Consider the following 20,584-nt stretch of genomic DNA (forward strand, 5'->3'; position numbering starts at 1 on the left):
TAATAAATATGATTCGAAAATTTTGTACAAAAAATGATAATAATAAATTAACTAATGATTAAAGAGGCCTGTCTTATGCTAATATTGACAAATTTAAATCTAAAGGATTGGAACCTTGATTTGGATAATCTTCTAAGATTAAATCGGATGCTTTTTCAGCGATTGCCATTACGGTTGCATGTACAAGAGAATCTGGGATAATTGGAATGACCGATGCGTCGACAACTCTTACACCTCGCACTCCAATGACTTTGAGTCTGGGATCGACAACAGACATTGGATCGGATGTCAAACCCATCTTTGAGGTTCCGCACCAGTGTTCGTGTGCGTTGATATTGGCTCTGATATAGGCCTCGAGATCGGCATCGCTGGTTGCAGTTGGAGGTGGCACGGCCGGTGTCATCAAGGTGCTCATCGGCGGGAACGACATAATTCTCTTGGCCTCCTTGAATCCACGCACCATCTTTTGTACATCGAGTGGATTGTTCAACAGAGTGAAGTTGATATTGGGTGGTCTCATAAAAAAGTCGATTTTTGAGCCCGATTGATTGGTTGAGAGATCAAGCCAATGATTATTTGGCTCAGGTTTTCCAATGCTGATACCGAGTGATACCGAGGGGAAAGGGGTGGTCGTACCGATTACACCTGGCTGGACAATCATGACATTCTCGGCGGATTTCTCCTTTGTCGAGTTACCTCGCAACCAAACGCCAACCGAGTAACCTGGTGTACCAAAAATACCGGCACCCTGAGATTTGTAGGCGAGATCCAAACTAAAGAGGTCGTACATGGTTGGACGTGAATTGACATCGGAATATTGATAAACGGAAAAGAATAAAAAGTGGTTTTGGAGATTTCTTCCGACACCTGGCAGATTCGAAACTACCATTGGAATTTTATCTCTATATTGATTCAAATAGGTGGAGTTTCCAACTCCCGATTGCAATAGAATCTTTGGGGTGTTTAGAGTACCGGCTGCCAATATAACTTCCTTGGAGGCATCGACTGTGAAAACTTTATCTTTGTATTTGTTCAATACAAATTCGACACCGGTTGCTTCATATTTACGACTGGGGATATCGTATCTCCAACGGATTCTGGTAACGGTTGCCTCTGGAAGCAACTCAACTCGCTTGGAGTTGACGGCATCCAAAAGGTATTCGTGGGCTGGAGTTGAACGCTCACCTTTGGTTTTGTCGATATTGAAATGGAAATAACCACAGCCATCACGGAAATCCTGTTGGAAATCACTGTTGAATGGCAAACCACTTGCATTACAAGAAGCCAAAAACTGTTGTCCTTCTTTGTCGAACGGTATCGATCCAACTTTGATTTTACCGTCGTGTCCATGGAGGTCGCTGGTTGCCAATTGTGGATCCAATTGTTTTTCTAATTTCTTGAGGTAGGTACTCATAGTGGTCCAGTTCCAGCCTGGCAAATTCCATGAATCGTAATCACTACTTAAACCTCTCTGGAACACCATACCATTGTGAACTCCGCAACCACCAACAAGTTTTGCAATTCCAGCACCTTTGTAACCCCATTTTCCACCCGTTATAGATGAACTTTGCCAATACAATGGTACATCATAAATGGTTACTTGTCTCTGTAAGAAAAATAATATTAATAAAAGTCTTTTTTGTATTTTGTTTTTTGTAAACTTACTTCTGGAGTATACTCCATTGATGTTGGATCCAATTTTCCTTTGGTACCAACTACATCTAAACCTCCAAGATCACCAATAGATCTTTTTCCAGCCTCAATAACTAAAACAGTGTGACCTTTAGCAGATAATCTAAAGTAAAAGAAAAAAATCGCATTAATTAAATTAACTTTTTATAAAAATTAATATTATTATTTTAACCTACCTATCTGCCACTATACTGGCACTGGAACCACTACCAACTATAATGAAATCATAGCAATTTTGTTTTGGTAGATTATATGTAATACTTGAAGTGACTACTATTAGGATGGAAATAACTATAAGAATGGGTTGTAAAGCTTTAACACTAAACATTGTTGAATATCAATAAGCAAAAGAAGAAGTTCTTAAACTATTTCTTTTTTTGTATATTGAAATGTTAGGAAATATTATTAATAATAAATTAAACACAAGTTTAGTTGTTGTTTTTTGTTGTTGTTGTTTTTGCTATTGTTGTTGTTGTTGGATTAAAAAAAATGAATCCAATGATCGTCTTTTATATGTGGTTGGAAACTGGCTTAAAAAGGTGACCTACTTAATTTAAATAAAATTGTCAACATTTAATTTTATACAGAAATATTAATATTTAATTGATATGGTTGGTTAGTGTTATTTAATTAAAGATTTATTAATGGAGCACTACTCGGGTGTGTGGTGTAGATGGTGTTTATTATACAGAAGGAAAGGTATTGGAATTGACAACTCGTTGTTGATGTTGTTTGAAATTGTGGAAAAAGGAGAATACGCTTAAATTAATAAATATCTATCTTTTGAATATCGCGATTTTGGATGAGGGATTCTTGACAATCGTCTTGAATGGCAACAACAAATCAATAAATTAATTTTAAAATTAAAAACAAAACAAAACAAAAGACAGAATTTAAGAATAGAATAAAAAATTTAAAATAATATATATATAACCATACATGTATTTGACTTTAAATATATCTATTTACATTAAAATTGATATTTTATTTTATTTTTAAATTTTCTTCAAAAAACATCATCATCCATCACAACAAAAACTAGCAACAATCGTCCAACAACTCAAATTTTGTTTGTTAGATGTATTAGCATGTCTTTTGAGATTGACAGGCCAGAAACAAAACAAACAATTTGAAGTAACTTAGTTTTAAGGAAAAACAATTAAAAATTGAATATCTATTATCTCTTAGTTTGACCCTATCTCTTTGAAGCAATTAATGGTCTCACACACCAACCACACAATATTTAATAAATATGTGTAAAAAAAAAGATATTGAAAAAAATAATAATTTCAGTCAGAATCAAAACTAATTTGCTCGTGGATGTATATTATTCTTTTTACATATATATACAAATATTTAAAAATCACACGCACAGAGGAGTGGGATTAATTTTTTGAATGGTAGTGTTAATATGTCTGGAGGTGAGTTAGTGTGTGTTTTTGGGTGTTGGTCAGTGTGATAAAATAATTATAATTCAATTTTATTTTTGATGAGCTGATTGTAGGTTGGAGGAGTGTGATTCGATTCTTTTTTTTTTTTTTGAAATTGATAGGAATTAAAAAGAGAGGATATAATAGATGACTTTACGTCAGAAATTCTACATACAACCTTCTATTACTTATCAGTCAAGAAGAACACCCCAGTTTTATTTTCTTTTTTTTTGAAGATAAATAATCAAATTATATATCATTATTATTTTGTGATATTTATAAGTTGTATTTTGTCGGGATGTTTTATTATTAATACTATTATTCTATTTATTTGGCTTGGATAAACGAACCAATTTGTGTTTGGTCAAACAAAACACGCGAAACAAATTGAAAATAGAAGTGAGTGGTTGGTTGGACGGATGGTTAAGCTGGTTCCATTTTTGTTTTGGAATGATACTTGAGAATGTGAGAAGGTAATAAGGTTGTAGGTGCTGGCGAATTAATTGGTGTTGGTTGGCAAATTAAAACTTGTCATTTATCTGTTGGACTTTATAATTATATATAAATTAACACATAATTGTGTGATGTTAATTTCAATCTTTAGAGTTAGAATCAATGAATAATCAAATTTCATTAGTCATCTACTGATGAGAATTTGAACGTAGTGTGATGCTTATTGTGATGATGACAACAAAAGGGGGCTACGATTAGTAATTTACAGATATCATAGTGAGAATGATGATGATTATTATTATTATCGATTGATTGTGATTTCGAATTTTAAGTATAAAAAAAAAACTAACAAACAAACAAACATGACAATTGTGTGTGGGTGAGCGGATGAATCAGAACACGACGATATATAGAGCAATATTAATATTCTTACGTTTAATACTGTTACACAAATATAATTTTGGTTTGTTATTACCAAAAATAAGTAAGAGGGTGTATTTATTTGTTTGAGAAGGTATGGAAGAGCAATAATGTACTATTTGAAATTTAAGTGTGTGTTTGGACTGTCTTTCAACATCGATTGATGTGTATTTATACCTTATTTTGTTCGCTAGCTTACCTACCAGGTGTGATTCTAACAATTGTTTGTAAAACAAAATTCGATAGAATTGGACTTGCTATGCAGAAGCACACATTATTCTCGTATGATGATCATGATCAGAATCATGATGCATCATTATCTTTCTATTGTTTTGGATGTATGGTATCACACAATTTTGTCATATAATGCCAGTTGTTTTTCAAACACCCACACGTTGAACTGAATTCAGAGATTGAGATTATCTCGAGTTACGATCATCTTTTCTCTTTCTACTATTATTAATAATCATTCTTATTTTATTTTTTATTTTTTTTTCGTTGTCGCTGTCGCTGTGTGATACTTGTTGAAAGAGGAAGTGTTTAGCGCTTTAGTTAAGTAGTGTTATTGGTTGATAGGTAATCGAAAAACATATTAACTTGAAATGTAATAGATAATCAATCAATCCACTCTACTTTTTTTTTTTTTTTTTTTTTTGTTTAATTTTTAATCTTGGTGTGGTTGTTTGGTTTTCAATTAATCTCAAAGGATTTTTGGGCAAAGTTGTCTCAAAAAAAGCTAAATAAAATAAAGAGGTTTTACAATATTTTTGCAAAAAAAAAACAAAACAAACAAAACAATAGAAATTGGTAGATTGCAAGATTCAAAAGATTGATTGTTTAAAAAAATTGAAGGCTTTTCTGTCAACTAAGAAAATTTTAGACTAAAATTAACTTTTTATAGAAGGTAAAGATATACATCTCCCATAGGTATCTATCAAAATAATAAATGTTTGTAAGGTATTCTTTGATAGGTCCCGTCAAACGCAAATTAATGGTGATTGAGTTTCTGAAGAGAGCTTTTTAAAAGAACTAAACAAGCATTTTTAATTTGTTTTAACCTTTTTAATTAATTTAATTTATTTTATTTCTTCTTAACAAAAATTTTTAGTAGTTTACCAAAAAACAACAAAATAACAATAGTAACATTTGTTGTTGAGGTTGGATTGGATTTGATTTATTAATAAAAAATAAAAGTAATAAAATATTAAACCAATTTTATTTTATTTTATTTTATTTTATAAAATCCAAGCAACAGTTGGAAAATTTAAATGGATTCAAAAACAAAAAGGTCTAAAAGTTTACAACTATTTTTTAATTTTAGAATCACTCCGAAATCCGATTCTTTCATTTTCACAGGCAACAACTTTGCTTATTTTTACCTCTTTGATCATATTTTCGATGAGCATTTTTCGATCAGGTTAGAATTTTTCTTGAAGAGATCAAACTTAACCTGCTCGAAAATTTGCTAAATGCGAACTGATTTTTTTGTTTTAATTGATTTTAATTTTTTTTTTTTTTTTTTGCAAAAATGCGATTTTTTTTAAGCAATTTTTACGAACCATCAAGCCAGCATTGTTTTTTCAAATCAATGCACAATTTAGTGTAGACATAAAACAATGATATTTATTTATTTTTATTTTTTTTTTACTGGTTTTGAATCTTTAATTCTCTGTGGTTTGAGTGCCAAATGACATTCTTTTTTCTTGATTTCAAAGAGGTCAAATAAAAATCACATATTTGCTATCTATGTGACAACAGAAAAACTTCATTGACATTTTCTCTTTTCACTTTACATCATCTTACTGTTCCCTTTTCAATTTTTCAGTTTCGTAGCGTTGTTTACTATTTATATATTTATTATATATGTTTTAATTAGATATATAACTAGTTTGCCACTTTCCTCCCACTCCCTGAATTAATTATAATATTTGTTTTATGTTTTTACAAAGTGTTTAAATCTAAAACTTAAAACCAAACAATTGTTTACCACAATCACAACACATATCAGTACAATTAATTCATTAACAATCAACAGTCATTATAACCTTATAGATAAATAACAAAAAACAAAAAAAAAAACAACACTCAAACTTTGAAATTTTTTTCGAAAGCAAGAAAATCTGAAAATGTCGATAGTTATTTCCTCGTACGAGGAACTTGATTTACAAGAGACCTTTGGAATTGATTGTCATTCACTTCAGGATTTGGTATCGATTCCAAAGAACCCACAACGTCTAGAGGAATTAGGAGGTAACCATGGTTTAGCAGAAAAATTGAGAACTTCCCTTGAAGAAGGTCTATCAAAGCATGCCAACACTGCCAATTCACATAGAATAGAAAGGTAAACAAAATCAAACAGCAATAATATATATACATAGATATTTATCTTGAAATTCAAATTTGTTAATATTCTTTCCATCTTTTTATTTTTTTATTATAATTTTTTACCAGATTTTCGAATAATGTTTTACCAGATCCACCTATTGATCCACTTTGGAAGATGATTGTGGAAGCTCTCAAGGATGAAACATTGATTATTCTTATTATTGCCGCGGTTGTTTCAATTATTTTAGGTTCTATCGATTACACTTCAGAAGATCCTTCAACTGGTTGGATTGAAGGTGTCGCCATTTTGGTGGCTGTCGTCGTCGTCACTCTGGTAACTTCGATCAACAACTACAAGAATCAACAGCGTTTCTTAGAATTGAACAAAAAGTCTGCCGATAGAACTGTCAAGGTTGTTCGTGGAGGTGAACAATGTATCATCTCTGTATTCGATGTGTTGGTTGGTGACATCCTCATGATTGACACTGGTGACATTGTATGTGCAGACGGTGTCTTTGTTGAGGGTCACTCCATCATCTGTGATGAGTCATCTATGACAGGAGAGTCTGATCCAATCAAAAAAGGTCACACCAAAGACAAGCTCGATCCATTCTTCATCTCTGGAACAACCGTGCAAGAGGGTTTCGGTAAGATGATGGTCACATCGGTCGGTGTCAATTCCATCAACGGAAAGATTATGATGTCGCTCCGTACTGAGGTAGAAGACACTCCACTCCAAGAGAAGCTCGGACAACTCGCCGATCGTATTGGAAAGTTTGGTTTGATTGCCGCCGGTTTGATGTTGCTCATCACCATCCCAAAGTATTTCATCGAGCTCAAAGTCAACGATATTAAAATCACAACCGACTGTATCTCTGATGTCACAAAGATCGTTGTCGATGCCATCACCATTGTTGTCGTCGCCGTGCCAGAAGGTCTTCCCCTGGCAGTCACTGTCGCACTGGCTTTCGGCATGCTCAAGATGTTCAAGGAAAACAACTTGGTGAGACACATGGCGTCTTGCGAGACAATGGGTAGCGCAACCACAATTTGCTCCGACAAGACCGGTACTCTCACAACCAACCAAATGACAGTGGTAAGCGGACACATCGCCAGCTACATCGAGCACGTCGACTACAACGTCAAATATAACATCCCTCAACACATTCACAGTATCATAACCGATGGAATTTGCATCAACTCCAACGCCTACGAGGGAATTTCGCCAAAGGGACGTACTGAATTTATTGGATCCAAGACAGAGTGTGCATTGCTCAAGTTTGCTCAGGTGTTTGGTGCCGACTACCAAGCTGCCAGAGCCACCGCCAACATCAAGAAACTCTACCCTTTCACCTCTGCCAAAAAGAAGATGGGTGTCCTCATCCAACAGGAAAATGGACACTATCGTCTCTACACAAAGGGTGCCTCTGAGATTATTCTCTCGCAATGCACCACCTACTTTGACAAGGAAGGACAAATCAAGCCAATGACTGAAGAGGTTAAGCAAATGTTTGAACAAACCATCTTCAAATTTGCATCGGATACTCTCAGAACTATCGGTCTTGCCTACGCCGACTACGATCCAGAACAATACAACTTGGATGGCGACGAACCAACCACTGGACTCTGTTTCATTGGTCTCGTTGGAATTCGTGATCCAATTCGTGCGGAAGTACCAAAAGCAGTTGCTCAATTCCAACAAGCCGGTGTTGTTGTTCGTATGGTAACTGGTGACAACATTGTCACCGCCGAAAACATTGCCAAACGTTGTGGTATTCTCACCAAAGGTGGAATCTGTATGGAGGGAACTGAATTCAGAAGGATGCCAGACAAGGAAGTCGAGGCAATTCTCCCACGTCTCCAAGTGCTCGCTCGTTCATCGCCACTCGACAAGCGTAGACTTGTCCAACTCCTGAAGGATAGCGGTGAGGTTGTTGCGGTCACTGGTGACGGTACCAACGACGGTCCCGCTCTCAAGTTGGCACACGTCGGTTTCTCAATGGGTGTCACCGGAACTGAGGTCGCCATTGCTGCATCGGACGTCGTGCTTCTCGACGACAATTTCGCATCGATTGTACGTGCCCTGCTCTGGGGTAGGAAACATCAACGACGCCATCTGCAAGTTCCTTCAATTCCAGTTGACCATCAACATTGTCGCCGTTATCGTCGCTTTTGTTGGAAACATCTACGGTAGCGGAAAGTCGCCACTCACCGGTATCCAGCTTCTCTGGATCAATTTGATTATGGACACTCTGGCTGCACTTGCACTGGCAACCGATCCACCCAGCGACAGTCTTCTCAACCGTCCACCACACGGTAAGGACGCTCCACTTATTTCGCGTACCATGTGGAGAGACATTCTCGGACAAGCCGCCTTCCAACTGGCAATCCAATTCCTCTTGCTCTACCTCGGTTGCGACTTTTACAACATGATACTCGATGGTGGCATCAAGAAGGATTCCGTCAGACATTACACTATCATTTTCAACACTTTCGTATTCCTTCAAGTATTCAATGAAATCAATGCAAGAGTTTTGGGTAATGGTAAGTTATTATAAGTTAAATATGTTTCCAACTATTTTATATATATTTTATTTCTAACATATTTTCCATTTTCCAATTTTCCAATATTAATATTTAGATTTGAATCCATTTAAACGTATTTTCACAAATCCAATCTATGTTATTATCTGGTTCGCTACAATTGGTATTCAAATTTTGTTTGTAACATTCGGTGGAACTGCAACTTCGACCACTCCATTGACTCTTGGAGAATGGGGATTATGTGTAGCCACTGGTTTCATTTCATTGCCTTTGGGATTCCTTTTACGTCTCATCCCAATCAAGAATGCTCGTGTCGAAAGAAAGAGAGTCGAAGACATTGAAGAAGCACAAGAAAACACACCAATCTTTAAAAAGACAGAGAGATACGTATAATCAAGTCAATCAAAACTGAATCAATATAATCCAGTAAAATCATCTTTATTTTTTTCCTTATAAAACAAATCGATTAATTAATTTTCATTCACACAACAACCAAACCAAATAAATCAAAACCAAGATCTTTATAAATCAAAAGAAAAGAAATCAACACATAAATCAATCATATTATATACCAACAGCAATCATAATAATATATATATAGCATATAATATTAAAATCTACAATAAATAAAATTATATAAAAAATAAATTATTTTAAAAAAATATATATATTTGCAACTGTTTGGTTTTTGATGATGAATTATTTGTTTGATTTGATGATTCCCAATTAATTAATTCACCTAATTTGAGTGAAGTCAATCATGATAAATCACAGTACGATTTTACATTTTGGTTGAAAAAACAAAAAAACACCAAAAAGAGAATAACACAACAGGTTTAAACCTTTGATCAAAATTGTGATGGTATCTTTAAACAAAAAAAAATAAACAAACATTGATTATCTTTTGATCATCTATATTTATCATCAACATTAAGATCTAAAACCAAAACAAAACATTAAAAAAACAAAACAAAACAAAACAAAACAAAACATTGCAAAAATAACATTAAGAAAACAATATAATATCGAATATTTAATAAAATTCAGTATAATAATAACTTGATAAATTAACAAGTATAATAATAATAATAAACAAACACATCAACACAACTTTCATTCAATTTTTAAGATTTTAAAATTTTCATAAACTAATTTGTGTTTAGAGTTGACACTCTCAAATCCCCACAACCCAACCCTTTACTTTTTACTCATTTATTTTTATATTTTAAATTTTATTTATTTATTTATTTATTTCATACCATTTCCGATACTTATTATTATATTATTATTATTATTAGTTGTTGTTTGTTTGTTTGTCATATTATATATTATAGTAGTTGTTAGCATTTTGTTTTGTTTATTTTTAATAATAATATATTATATTTATTTCTGAAATTTTATCGACAAAAAGTCTTGTAATACAATTCAATTCAACTCAATACAATACAATTCAATTCAATTCAAAATACGATTTATATATAGGTTACTTTTCTATAATTATACAATATAAAAAAATGGGAAAAGCATTCTCAAGACTATTTAAAAAGAGTAAAGACATAAGAGTTTTGATGCTCGGTTTAGATGCAGCCGGTAAAACATCGTTACTCTATAGAATAAAACTAAAGGAGACTGTGCCGAGCATTCCAACCGTTGGTTTCTCTGTAGAGACAATCCATTTTCAAAATTTAACTTTTACAATATGGGTATGATGTGATGATATTGATGATGATGAACGATAAACAATATTGTTAACTTACCATTCATCAATGTTATAGGATGTTGGAGGACAAGATAAGATTCGTAATCTATGGAGACACTACTACGTAGGAACACAGGTTTTAGTTTATGTAATCGATAGTAGCGATAGAGAACGTCTAGAGGAATCTAAACAACAATTATATAGAGTTTTAAATGATCCTGAAATGAGAGGTATATATATATATTTCAAAATTGATAATCAACAATAACATTAGTATACTAACTAATTGTCAATTATCTTTATTCATAATGAATAGAACCAATATTATTAGTATACGCAAATAAATGTGATCTACCTGGAGCGATGTCAGTGGAAGAGATTGCAAATCATCTAGGTCTACAACAACTTGTAAATAGAAAATGGAATATCAGTCAGTCGTGTGCAATCACTGGACAGGGTGTCAATGAAGGTTTGTCTTGGCTGGCGAATCAACTGACCGCTGCAAAGAAATCGATGAAAAACACTTCCAACAACAACAATACAAAGAAATCAACAACTACAACAACAGCAACTCAACAACCAGTAGCAGAACCAGTTCGAACTTAAAAAAAACAATCTTAAATAATAATAATAATAACAAACAAAACAAAACAAAATGTTATAGTTTCGAAAACATAATCATAATAACTACCCACTACTTTTTTTTTTTTCCTCATTTGTAATTGTAATAATAATTGATATTATTTGTATTATAATTAATTTAAAGAATCAAAAATAATCCAAGAATCTTTGCTTTTTTTACTTAATATATAATAGCTTACAACAATTATGTGTATCTATATTTTTTTGTGTCTATTTTTGTTTTTGATGTTGCGAGCACCTAGATTATTGTGGAGGTGAACACAAAAAAAAAAAACCTCTCGTTCTGAACTGAACCAATTTTTATTTTTTTCAAATTATAGGCGTGGTATGGTACCTATTATGACCCATTCGATAGTATCACATATCGATCACGAATAAATTGATTTGTCGTGTGACCCTATCAAAGTTTGATTTTCTCAAACAAGAGTTTGATCGAGATTTTTTTAATGATAGTTTCTATCGATATATACTATGAGAGTTGAAATTGTTTTTTCTTTTATTCTTTTAAAACTTTTGTTTTGTATATATATAATAAATAATCATTTCACATAGATATATGATTATCAGTCAGTTAAATAATAATGGTTATAAAAAACAAGTTATTATTTAATTTACAAATATACTTGTTTATAGCATTAGTTTTTATATCTTATTCATGTAAGATTTATATTAAGAAAGAAGCTGTGTATTGTGATCCGTCATTTATTTAGTTGGGTCGGTGGTCATGTTTTTTTTTATTAGTTGATTTATTTTTTAGTTTAAAAAAAACTGCCCCCACACTATTTATTTGATTGATTTTAACAGTTTGATTAGTGATTCATTGTTATTAATTTTATTTATTATTATTTCGATAATCAATTTTAATAGATGTATTAGGTGCTACTGTAATCAGTAAATTAAGTGTTACTTCGGTTACGATTAATCAGAATGTGGACATCACTATCACAGGAACAGGTATAGTGTGCACTGGTGCCTCTATCGTTATCAGGGGTACGGAGCTCGCCGGCATTTTCACGGTGTATGCTACACCATGTTCTGCCACCTCCATGAAAATCAACTTTGCACCCAAGGTTGTTGCACTCGGTGCTAAAACACTTGCCATTAAAGTTGGTACTGTTTCATCCAACACCTTGGCCATTACATTCATAGGTATGTATATATATATATATATATATATATATATATTAATTATTTTTAGTTCAAAGAAATATTAAGCTAACCTAACTAACACTCACTCATAAATAAACAAACTATACCAGCACCTACACCAATACTTACTTCTTTAATTCCAAATTATGTTTATACTGTTTCGGCTGGTACTATAACTATCAATGGATCTGGATTTATGTCTGGTCTATCGACTGCCACCTATGGAGGAGTTGCATGTGGTCTTGGAACGATCACTGCAACTGCCATCGTTTGTAATACCGTATCGGATACCAGTAAATCTGGACAGGTTCCAGTTGTTGTTATAAACTCTGGAATTTCTTCCGGTTCACTTTCAATGTCATTGATTCGTAAGTATTTGTTATATCGGAGCTCCGATGTGTTAGTTATTTAATTGTAAATGATATCAGAGTAGTAACTAACAATTTAAAATTACAAATTTCAATTTTCCAGCACCAACACCAACAGTTACGAAAATTACACCTGCTTCATATATTATTGGTTCTCCAATGACTATCACTGTGACAGGTACCAATTTCGTACCTATCCCAACTCATTTCTACATTGGTTCACCACCTCCCAACACCATCTATCAGATTCCAGAGTTGGTATCGTACACTGCGACTCAGGCCATTATTAAACCATATCCATTCACTGTTCCCGGTACCTATAGAATACAGGCTATCAATGGAGCTACATCCGGTTCACCTATTGACATGCAATATGTCTTGGAGGTACCTGTCATCAGTAGCATTACACCAAGCAGCTTTGATTATACTCAAACCAAGATAACCGTTGCTGGTAGTAAATTCAATGCCGATAGTACATCGATTACAGTTGGAACCTACAATTGTCCGATCATATCGAGAACCACAACCTCTATTGTTGCAGATATTACCCAACTGCCGCTGGCTGGTGTCCTCCCAGTCAAAGCTCAATATCTCACTGCAGTGTCCAACGTTGTCAATATAAATGTTATCATCCCAACACCTGTAATCACCACAATGGTGCCAGACTATAATAATCTGGAGAACGCACAAAGAAGTACGATCACTGGTACAGGATTTATTAATGGAGTTACCAAGCTCAAACAGGGAGCCGAATTTATCTATTGGATCTACCAAGTCACCTCTACAATGATTGAATACGCTAATATTGGTATGACAACTTCTGGTAGCTATCCAATCGTTGCCTACAACAGAAATATTGCATCGAATGCACGGAACTTTGTAGTCGATCTCTACTATCCAACCATCACATCGATCGTTCCCAACAAAGTTCTGAATAACCAGACGACATTGGAGTTGACAGTCTTCGGTACAAAGTTTGTTCAATCATCTGGCTTTGCTGTATATGTCAATTCTTCAGTTGCTTTATACAACACCATGACTTCGACCAATGTCAAATTCAACTTTAACCCATCCGGAAGGTTGGGAGTCTACATGGTTACCATTAGAAATTCTCAAATGCTTCAAGGCAATGGATATTTCGAAGTGATTGCACCCACTCCAGTCATTACATCTATCTCACCAAGCTATGTTTATTCGCATCAATCACAACCAATTACCATTCAGGGATATAGTTTTTCCAATGGTGTTACTCTAACGATCGACGGTGTGTCAGTGCCAACAACATTTGTAAACTCCAATATGTTGACCAGTACATCCGCTGTCTTTCCAAATTTTGGAGGAACCAAAACGGTCAAAGTACTTGCAAGTGGAAATCTCTTTTCAACGTATCCATTGACCTATCGTCTTCCTTCTCAACTGGTATCGGTCACACCGAAAACTGTCATCAACATGAACTCAACATTGATCACTATTAAAGGTATCAGAATCTATCCAGAAATGTCACTCTTTTTCTATGCTACTATGGGTAGCTTTGACATGCCAAAAACCATTGTAGATTCGACTACTGTACTCTTCTATACCCCTGAAATCGCAGAGGTTGGACTTAAGTCATTTATGTTGGTGGATGGAACCAATAATATTGTATCCGATACCATAACATTCGAATCTCCACCAATATCCATTCAATCTGTCACACCGAATCATATCATAGTTGGAGCTAGTAGTGCATCACCAAGCATCATCACCATTACAGGTAGTGGATTCGACGGTAGAATAACAACATTTGAATACAATCTCAATCAATATGGAAACGTTATGTTTATGAATAAGACTACCATCTTCTTCAATCCAACAATGATGCCTGTGGGAACAGTTCAAATCCAATTAAGAAATATCGATATTGTCTCTGAGATTTTCAGTATTACAGGTTTGGACATTCCAGTTATCACCTCGGTGGAGCCAGCCATTGCCTATGTCTATGACACTAGGGATGGATCGAATATCATCGATATCAGTGGATCTGGATTCACAATGGGATGGACTAAAGTAATGGTCGGTCCCTATCAATGCCAAGCCGATTTCTTCCCATATGCCAAAATATTTTGTACGATGCCGGTGGTGACTGCTCCAGGATTACTACCAGTCATAGTTTACAATGCAGAGGCAGCATCAAACATTGCCTATATTAATTATATCTATGCGGCCAACATCACCAGCATTACACCAGCGTTTTTATATAGCAACAGTTTCACTTCCAACTCGCCGATTACCCTTACTTTGGCAGGTGGTGACTTTGCTCCAACCTCTGAAATCGTCATATCTAATCAACCACTTAATATCAATCAGACATGCACCATCATTAGTATTCAAACCAATGAAATTAAATGTTCAATTCCACTGACCAATGTAATTGCTGACTACAGTATCACTGTCTATGTAAATGGACTACCTTCAAACCTAGTGATATTCAGTGTTATCGATCAACCATTGTCGTGTCTCTCACCATCTGGTGCTGCAGTTTCATGGTGGTTCGCCAGAAAGCTTCCTCAATCCAGCTCATACCTTTACTTTGACAGTCAATCTAGTGTCGTCCAATATTTTGATTCCATCAATTCCAACAGTAGTTCCCTCGCTTTGACACTGAACCAAATCAAATCAAACAATGTACAAACAACTAATGGATATCTGGCATACAATGATATGCCATGGTTGGATGATCTCTCTGGAAAACTTGCTCAATCACTCACCGGTGATGTCAATAAATACAACTCACTTGGAAAGGGTATCCTGGTTTCTCAGTCGAAATTCAACATTAGCTATGCACCCGGTTTCCATATTAAACATTCACTGGAAGGATTTCCAGTTCCACTTGGTAGTACCGGTGCTATAAAGACACCCTCTAGTTATCCTGACGGAACTTGGTTCCCCAACGACTATCATCTCAGACCAACAGAATCGCCGGATCTTTCATTCGGTCATTCATTCCTCTGTCATAGCTTTGTTGATGCAACAGAGATTATCAATGCTATTGTCGCGATGAAGCCATTCACCTATGCAAGTAACAGATTCACTGCCAATTCAAACATGTTCACACCAATGTTCCAATCAACAGCTGCGGTGATTCCACCTTTCCGTTCTAGCAGCTGGCTCACCAACACTGCATTCTTATCATCGGCATTCCAACAAGATATTTTCACACCAGTTGGATTATCGCCACTTCTCATAACAATGCCTGCTAATTTCAAACTACCAATTGCAGCCACTGCAATTACAGAGACTAAATTACCATCGGATTTCGTCAGCCAACATAATATCCCAATGCAGATCTCTCAATGGCGAGCCAGTAGAGATCATAGTCATATTGGATTCAACGACACTCATCTCTGTCTCGGTGACTACTCTGCCAAGACAACAATAGGTGGTGGTATGGCTGTATGCATTAAGCAAACTGTTCTAAGTGACTTTTTCATTACATCGATCTTCAAATATCAGCAAACCAATTGCACAACCGTAGATTGCTCCAATCAGATTCAAAATCAATTCTACATCACTATCAAATCGAAATTGCTTATGGATAGTACCTATGCATCTGCAGGTAGCCCTCTTTCCAGCCATTTAGATTCATTACCAAATCCTCTACTTTCCAATACAAAGATAGTTGTTTCCAATATTGGTTGCAGTGGTCCATTGTGTCCACTTCAACAAACCAATGGACAAGTAGTCACCACCGATTCCGTAGGTCTATTCTCATTCCGTGGTAGCTATACTCCATCTTTCCGAATGCAATTGGAGACCAACGATAGTTCTATCGTAGTAATTCAACAGAATTCAGGTCAAGTTCTCTCATTCCCAATCGTCGATATCACAGCTGCCTACAAACCACAAACCACCAATATAACTGAAAATAATATTATCTTTATCTTCAAGTTACTGCAACTGGCCAGACAGGTAGTTGGAGAGTATAGAAATGTTAGTTATGTTGTGAGTGTCAATGGAAATACAGCAATTCTCAATCAACGCTCCAATATCCCAATTGGTTTGCAATCGCTCAATGTAGACACCGTTTTCCGTGCAATAAGTTACGATCTACTCTTACAGCTAAACAATGGTTACCAAGCCGTTGGTCTTCCAAATATCTATCAATTTGACAGCTTCACAGACTCTACATCCTCTGCAACTCTTGGTGGTTTGACCAACTTTTTAGCAATGAAACTCAGACAATTGACTTTGCCACAACTACCAACAAGCATTGTACAAACCCTCATCGATGCAAATGGACAACCAATTAACATGGAGTTATTCACAACTTCAAGAATGACTAGAAAGAATGCAGTATACAGTCAAGGTTGGATTACAGCTTATCTTTGGGATTTGATTGATGAAGAGAACGATGACTATGTTGATACCAATCTTAGAAAGCCACCTCACTATGATAGTAATCGTGGAAGTGAAATTGAATTCTCCACAATCATAAACAATACTATCAATAGTCAAGCAGCAAATAGCGATATTATTTCATTTAGTAAATCGTTGTTTGAACAGATCCCCACATATAATCCACTTATTGTTCCACACGCCAATTCAATCATGACATATAACAATATATTCCAGTGTCAATATTGTAGAAATAGTAATCCTTCGAGCGTCATTGACTCATCCAACTTTGTGCAAACACTTCTTTCCTTTGGAGTTTGCCAATCAACTATTGACTCAATGGAAATTCCGCCAATTGAAGAGGTAGAGAAGTTTGCATCTTTCTGGATTTCATCGTTGGAGCAACCGACCAATTGGCTAACAAATCGTGGTATTCAATTGGTTTACGGTAGTCAAGCGTTTGCCTCGGCATATAATAATTCCATTATCTTGGAATCATTGTTACAGGTTGTCGATACAACTCTCTGTGAGTTTGGAATTGAGAAAGGTTATCCTGTCACTCCAAAGGGATTCGAAATCTTGACAAGAGTTCTCCAGAGTCAAATCAACCTTGCTCAACAAAGAATTCAATACAATCAGGTGGAAACCTACTTTGTTCTATTCTCACAAGCCACCGGTACCGGCTTGACAATTGTCACCTACAGAAACTATCTTTGTGGATTCGCTATAACTAGCCAAGCCGATTTCGAAAGTGGCCAAGTTCTTTCACTCTGTCCAAGTGGTCCTATTGTAACTTCGATCAGTGGTGTCACCGGTCCAACTCATGCCAATAACAAGATTACATTGGTCGGTCGAAAACTATCGGAACCAGGTGTACAAGTTAAAGTTGGAGACAAACTGTGTACTGTTGACACTGCTTCTGACCAACAATTAATATGTGTAGTTGGTCAAGGTGTTGGAGTATTACCTATTAGCTATTCAAATACAATTAGCAATTTACCAACTGAAACCCCATTGAAACAATATCAATTCACCTATAATCAACCGGTTTTCAGCTCCATTGTTAAACCGACTCCAATTGTATCGACTGTTGGTGATACCATCACTTTACTTGGACAAAACTTTGGATTCACTAATCGAGATACCAGGTTATTGGTTGACAGAATTCCAATGGATATCCAAAGTTTCATATATGACGCTGCGAATGGCGTTGAAGGTTTAGTTTTCAGGTCGAATGGAACAGGTATCAATAAGCTTATCAATGTAGCAGTTGGTAATCAATCCACTGATTTTTCTGAGGATTTTGCCATCTCTTACAAAGCACCGACAGTCACTGGCATCTCTGTCAACAGCTCACCAACACCTGGTGGAGGAATTATGACTGTCACTGGTACTTCTTTTGGTGACCTCATTTTTGATCCAATGGAGGTTTTCGTTGGTTCTGAGGCATGTACCGATACAACAAAGATCGACGATAACACTGCCATATGTACGATTCCAGCGCATTGGGGTATCAACCAAGTCGGTGTGATAGTAGATGGACAGGTTTACTATGATGGGCCAACATTTACCTATCCACCTCCGGTCATCTTCCAAGTGATCCAACCAAATGTAACTGCCAACACATCGGTTCAAACAGAGTTCTGGGTTGTTGGTTCCGATCTTGGTCCACTCGGAGGTACCGATTTCAACATGACACTTTTCTCTAGTGTCACAGTGCAATGTGAAGCTGATTACGATTGCAACTACCAACAGACTTACGAAGACGAAAATGGAAATGCAATCCCAGTTCCAACCGATCCCTATCACAGCGGATATTTCGATCCATTTGTTATGATGAATGAATCCTATCGTTCAACCGTCAACTTTGACTGTTTACTATGTACTTTGTATCCAGGTATAGGATTTAATATTCCAGTGAATCTTTCCTATGCTTATTATTCATCAAATATTGTTAGTAATGTTTCATTCAACAGACCGACCATCTTGAACGTATCGGTGGTTGGTAGTAGTACAGATGGTGGCCAACCAATCAGCATTACAGGTTACGATTTCGTTCCAAATGAACTTAATTTCACGCTTGAAACGATTGATTTCTTTACTCCAAATCCGTTGTACTCCACACTTGAAGGACCTCTCAGCTACAGTAATGCAAGCATTGGAAACTATCCAATGAGCAACATTATATTTACAAACTCTACGTTGGTAAACGCCATTATTCCACCTGGAATTGGTTGTAATCTATCGGTATCACTATTTATTGGTGGACAAGATGCACCACAATCATTCTTATTCTCCTATAATGCTCCTACAATCAACAGCTTTACAAAATCCAATACCGATGGTCGCTCCATCACTATTGAAGGTTCAAACTTTGTGCCTGAAAATGTTGAACCTCTAAATTCGAATATCACGATCAACAACAAACCGTGTACTGAAATCGAATGGGCTAGCTCATTGCAGATCGTTTGCAAAGCACCAGCTGGAATTGGTGCTGAAAATCCATTGATATTGTTTGTAGGTAATCAATCAGCTACCATCCAATTCAGCTATAATGAACCACTACTTGATAATATCAAGTATGAAGGTGACTCTGAGGGTGGAGAGTTTATCACAATCGTTGGTGAAAACTTTATCCCTGCTGAATTCGTCAATGAAATCAATCAGAAACCACAAGATTCCAATAACTCTGTTTCAATCGATGGAGTCAATTGTATGACCGTTGAGTGGATTGACTTTGATAAAGTTAAATGCCAAATTCCATCTGGAACTGGCAAGAATTTGGATATCAAGGTTATTGTTGGATCACAAAACTCAGTTATAAATCAATTATTTGATTATACAGATGATGACAGCAGTAGCAGTAGTAGTAGCAGTGAAAACAGTCATGAGGATACCACTACCACTACCACCACCTCGACCTCTACATCGTCAACCTCAACCACCTCCACATCTTCAACTTCTACAACCTCTGACTCAAGTACAACTTCAACTTCTACAACCTCTGACTCAAGTACAACTTCAACTTCATCAACCACATCAACTTCTTCTCAAGCTACTACTGGTACTACTGGTACTACTTCTGGACTTACCACTGGATCAACAACTGGTGCAACTACTGGTGCGTCAAGTACAACAGGTGCACTCGAGGAAATCATTAGTCAAGAAATCTATCTCTTGGAGATTGAGGAAATCAATTGGGAAGTCATTCCAAAGATCAGAGTAAAGGTTATCATCAAAACAACTATTGGACCAATAATAAGAAAACCTGTTTTCACAGGTCCCACGATCTTAACATTGGAGCCACCACCTGGATTCATTTTCCCAGTTACTGACTTCCAATGGATTAAATTCTATCGAGTAACAATCATTAGTTGGGAACTATGGCAAACCAAAATCATTTCAAGATTCTCATTCAACTTTGGATTTAAACTTGCTGAGTGGAAAGAGTTGGCTTTGTGACTTTGAAAGCGAAACCGAAGATGAAA

General features: G+C 35.6%; 4 protein-coding genes across 4 annotated transcripts; 3 read left to right on the forward strand and 1 right to left on the reverse strand.

Moving 5' to 3' along the window:
• Nucleotides 1-73: 73 nt before the first annotated feature.
• chdh (GMC family oxidoreductase) lies at nt 74-4,465 on the reverse strand (the record flags this gene model as incomplete). Its single annotated transcript, XM_020578693.1, has 5 exons — nt 74-1,606; nt 1,666-1,795; nt 1,869-1,905; nt 4,009-4,110; nt 4,429-4,465. 5 exons carry the CDS (start codon nt 4,463-4,465, stop codon nt 74-76), a joined length of 1,839 nt encoding a protein of 612 aa, XP_020431562.1.
• A 1,656-nt stretch (nt 4,466-6,121) lies between these two features.
• PPL_07860 (uncharacterized protein) lies at nt 6,122-9,257 on the forward strand (the record flags this gene model as incomplete). The annotated part of the gene is made up of 4 exons (XM_020578694.1): nt 6,122-6,336; nt 6,447-8,394; nt 8,459-8,864; nt 8,962-9,257. The coding sequence occupies 4 exons, from the start codon at nt 6,122-6,124 to the stop codon at nt 9,255-9,257; spliced, it is 2,865 nt and encodes a 954-aa protein (XP_020431563.1).
• Nucleotides 9,258-10,378: 1,121 nt separating this feature from the next.
• Nucleotides 10,379-11,169, forward strand: PPL_07861 (ADP-ribosylation factor family protein; the record flags this gene model as incomplete). The annotated part of the gene is made up of 3 exons (XM_020578695.1): nt 10,379-10,567; nt 10,640-10,793; nt 10,880-11,169. The coding sequence occupies 3 exons, from the start codon at nt 10,379-10,381 to the stop codon at nt 11,167-11,169; spliced, it is 633 nt and encodes a 210-aa protein (XP_020431564.1).
• Nucleotides 11,170-11,391: 222 nt separating this feature from the next.
• Nucleotides 11,392-20,558, forward strand: PPL_07862 (uncharacterized protein; the record flags this gene model as incomplete). The annotated part of the gene is made up of 6 exons (XM_020578696.1): nt 11,392-11,395; nt 11,839-11,862; nt 12,073-12,354; nt 12,465-12,722; nt 12,826-17,244; nt 17,413-20,558. The coding sequence occupies 6 exons, from the start codon at nt 11,392-11,394 to the stop codon at nt 20,556-20,558; spliced, it is 8,133 nt and encodes a 2,710-aa protein (XP_020431565.1).
• Between the last annotated feature and the right edge of the window lie 26 nt (nt 20,559-20,584).

The sequence above is a fragment of the Heterostelium album genome (assembly GCF_000004825.1).
Source record: "Heterostelium album PN500 unplaced genomic scaffold PPL_scaffold8, whole genome shotgun sequence".
NCBI lineage: Eukaryota > Evosea > Eumycetozoa > Acytosteliales > Acytosteliaceae > Heterostelium > Heterostelium album.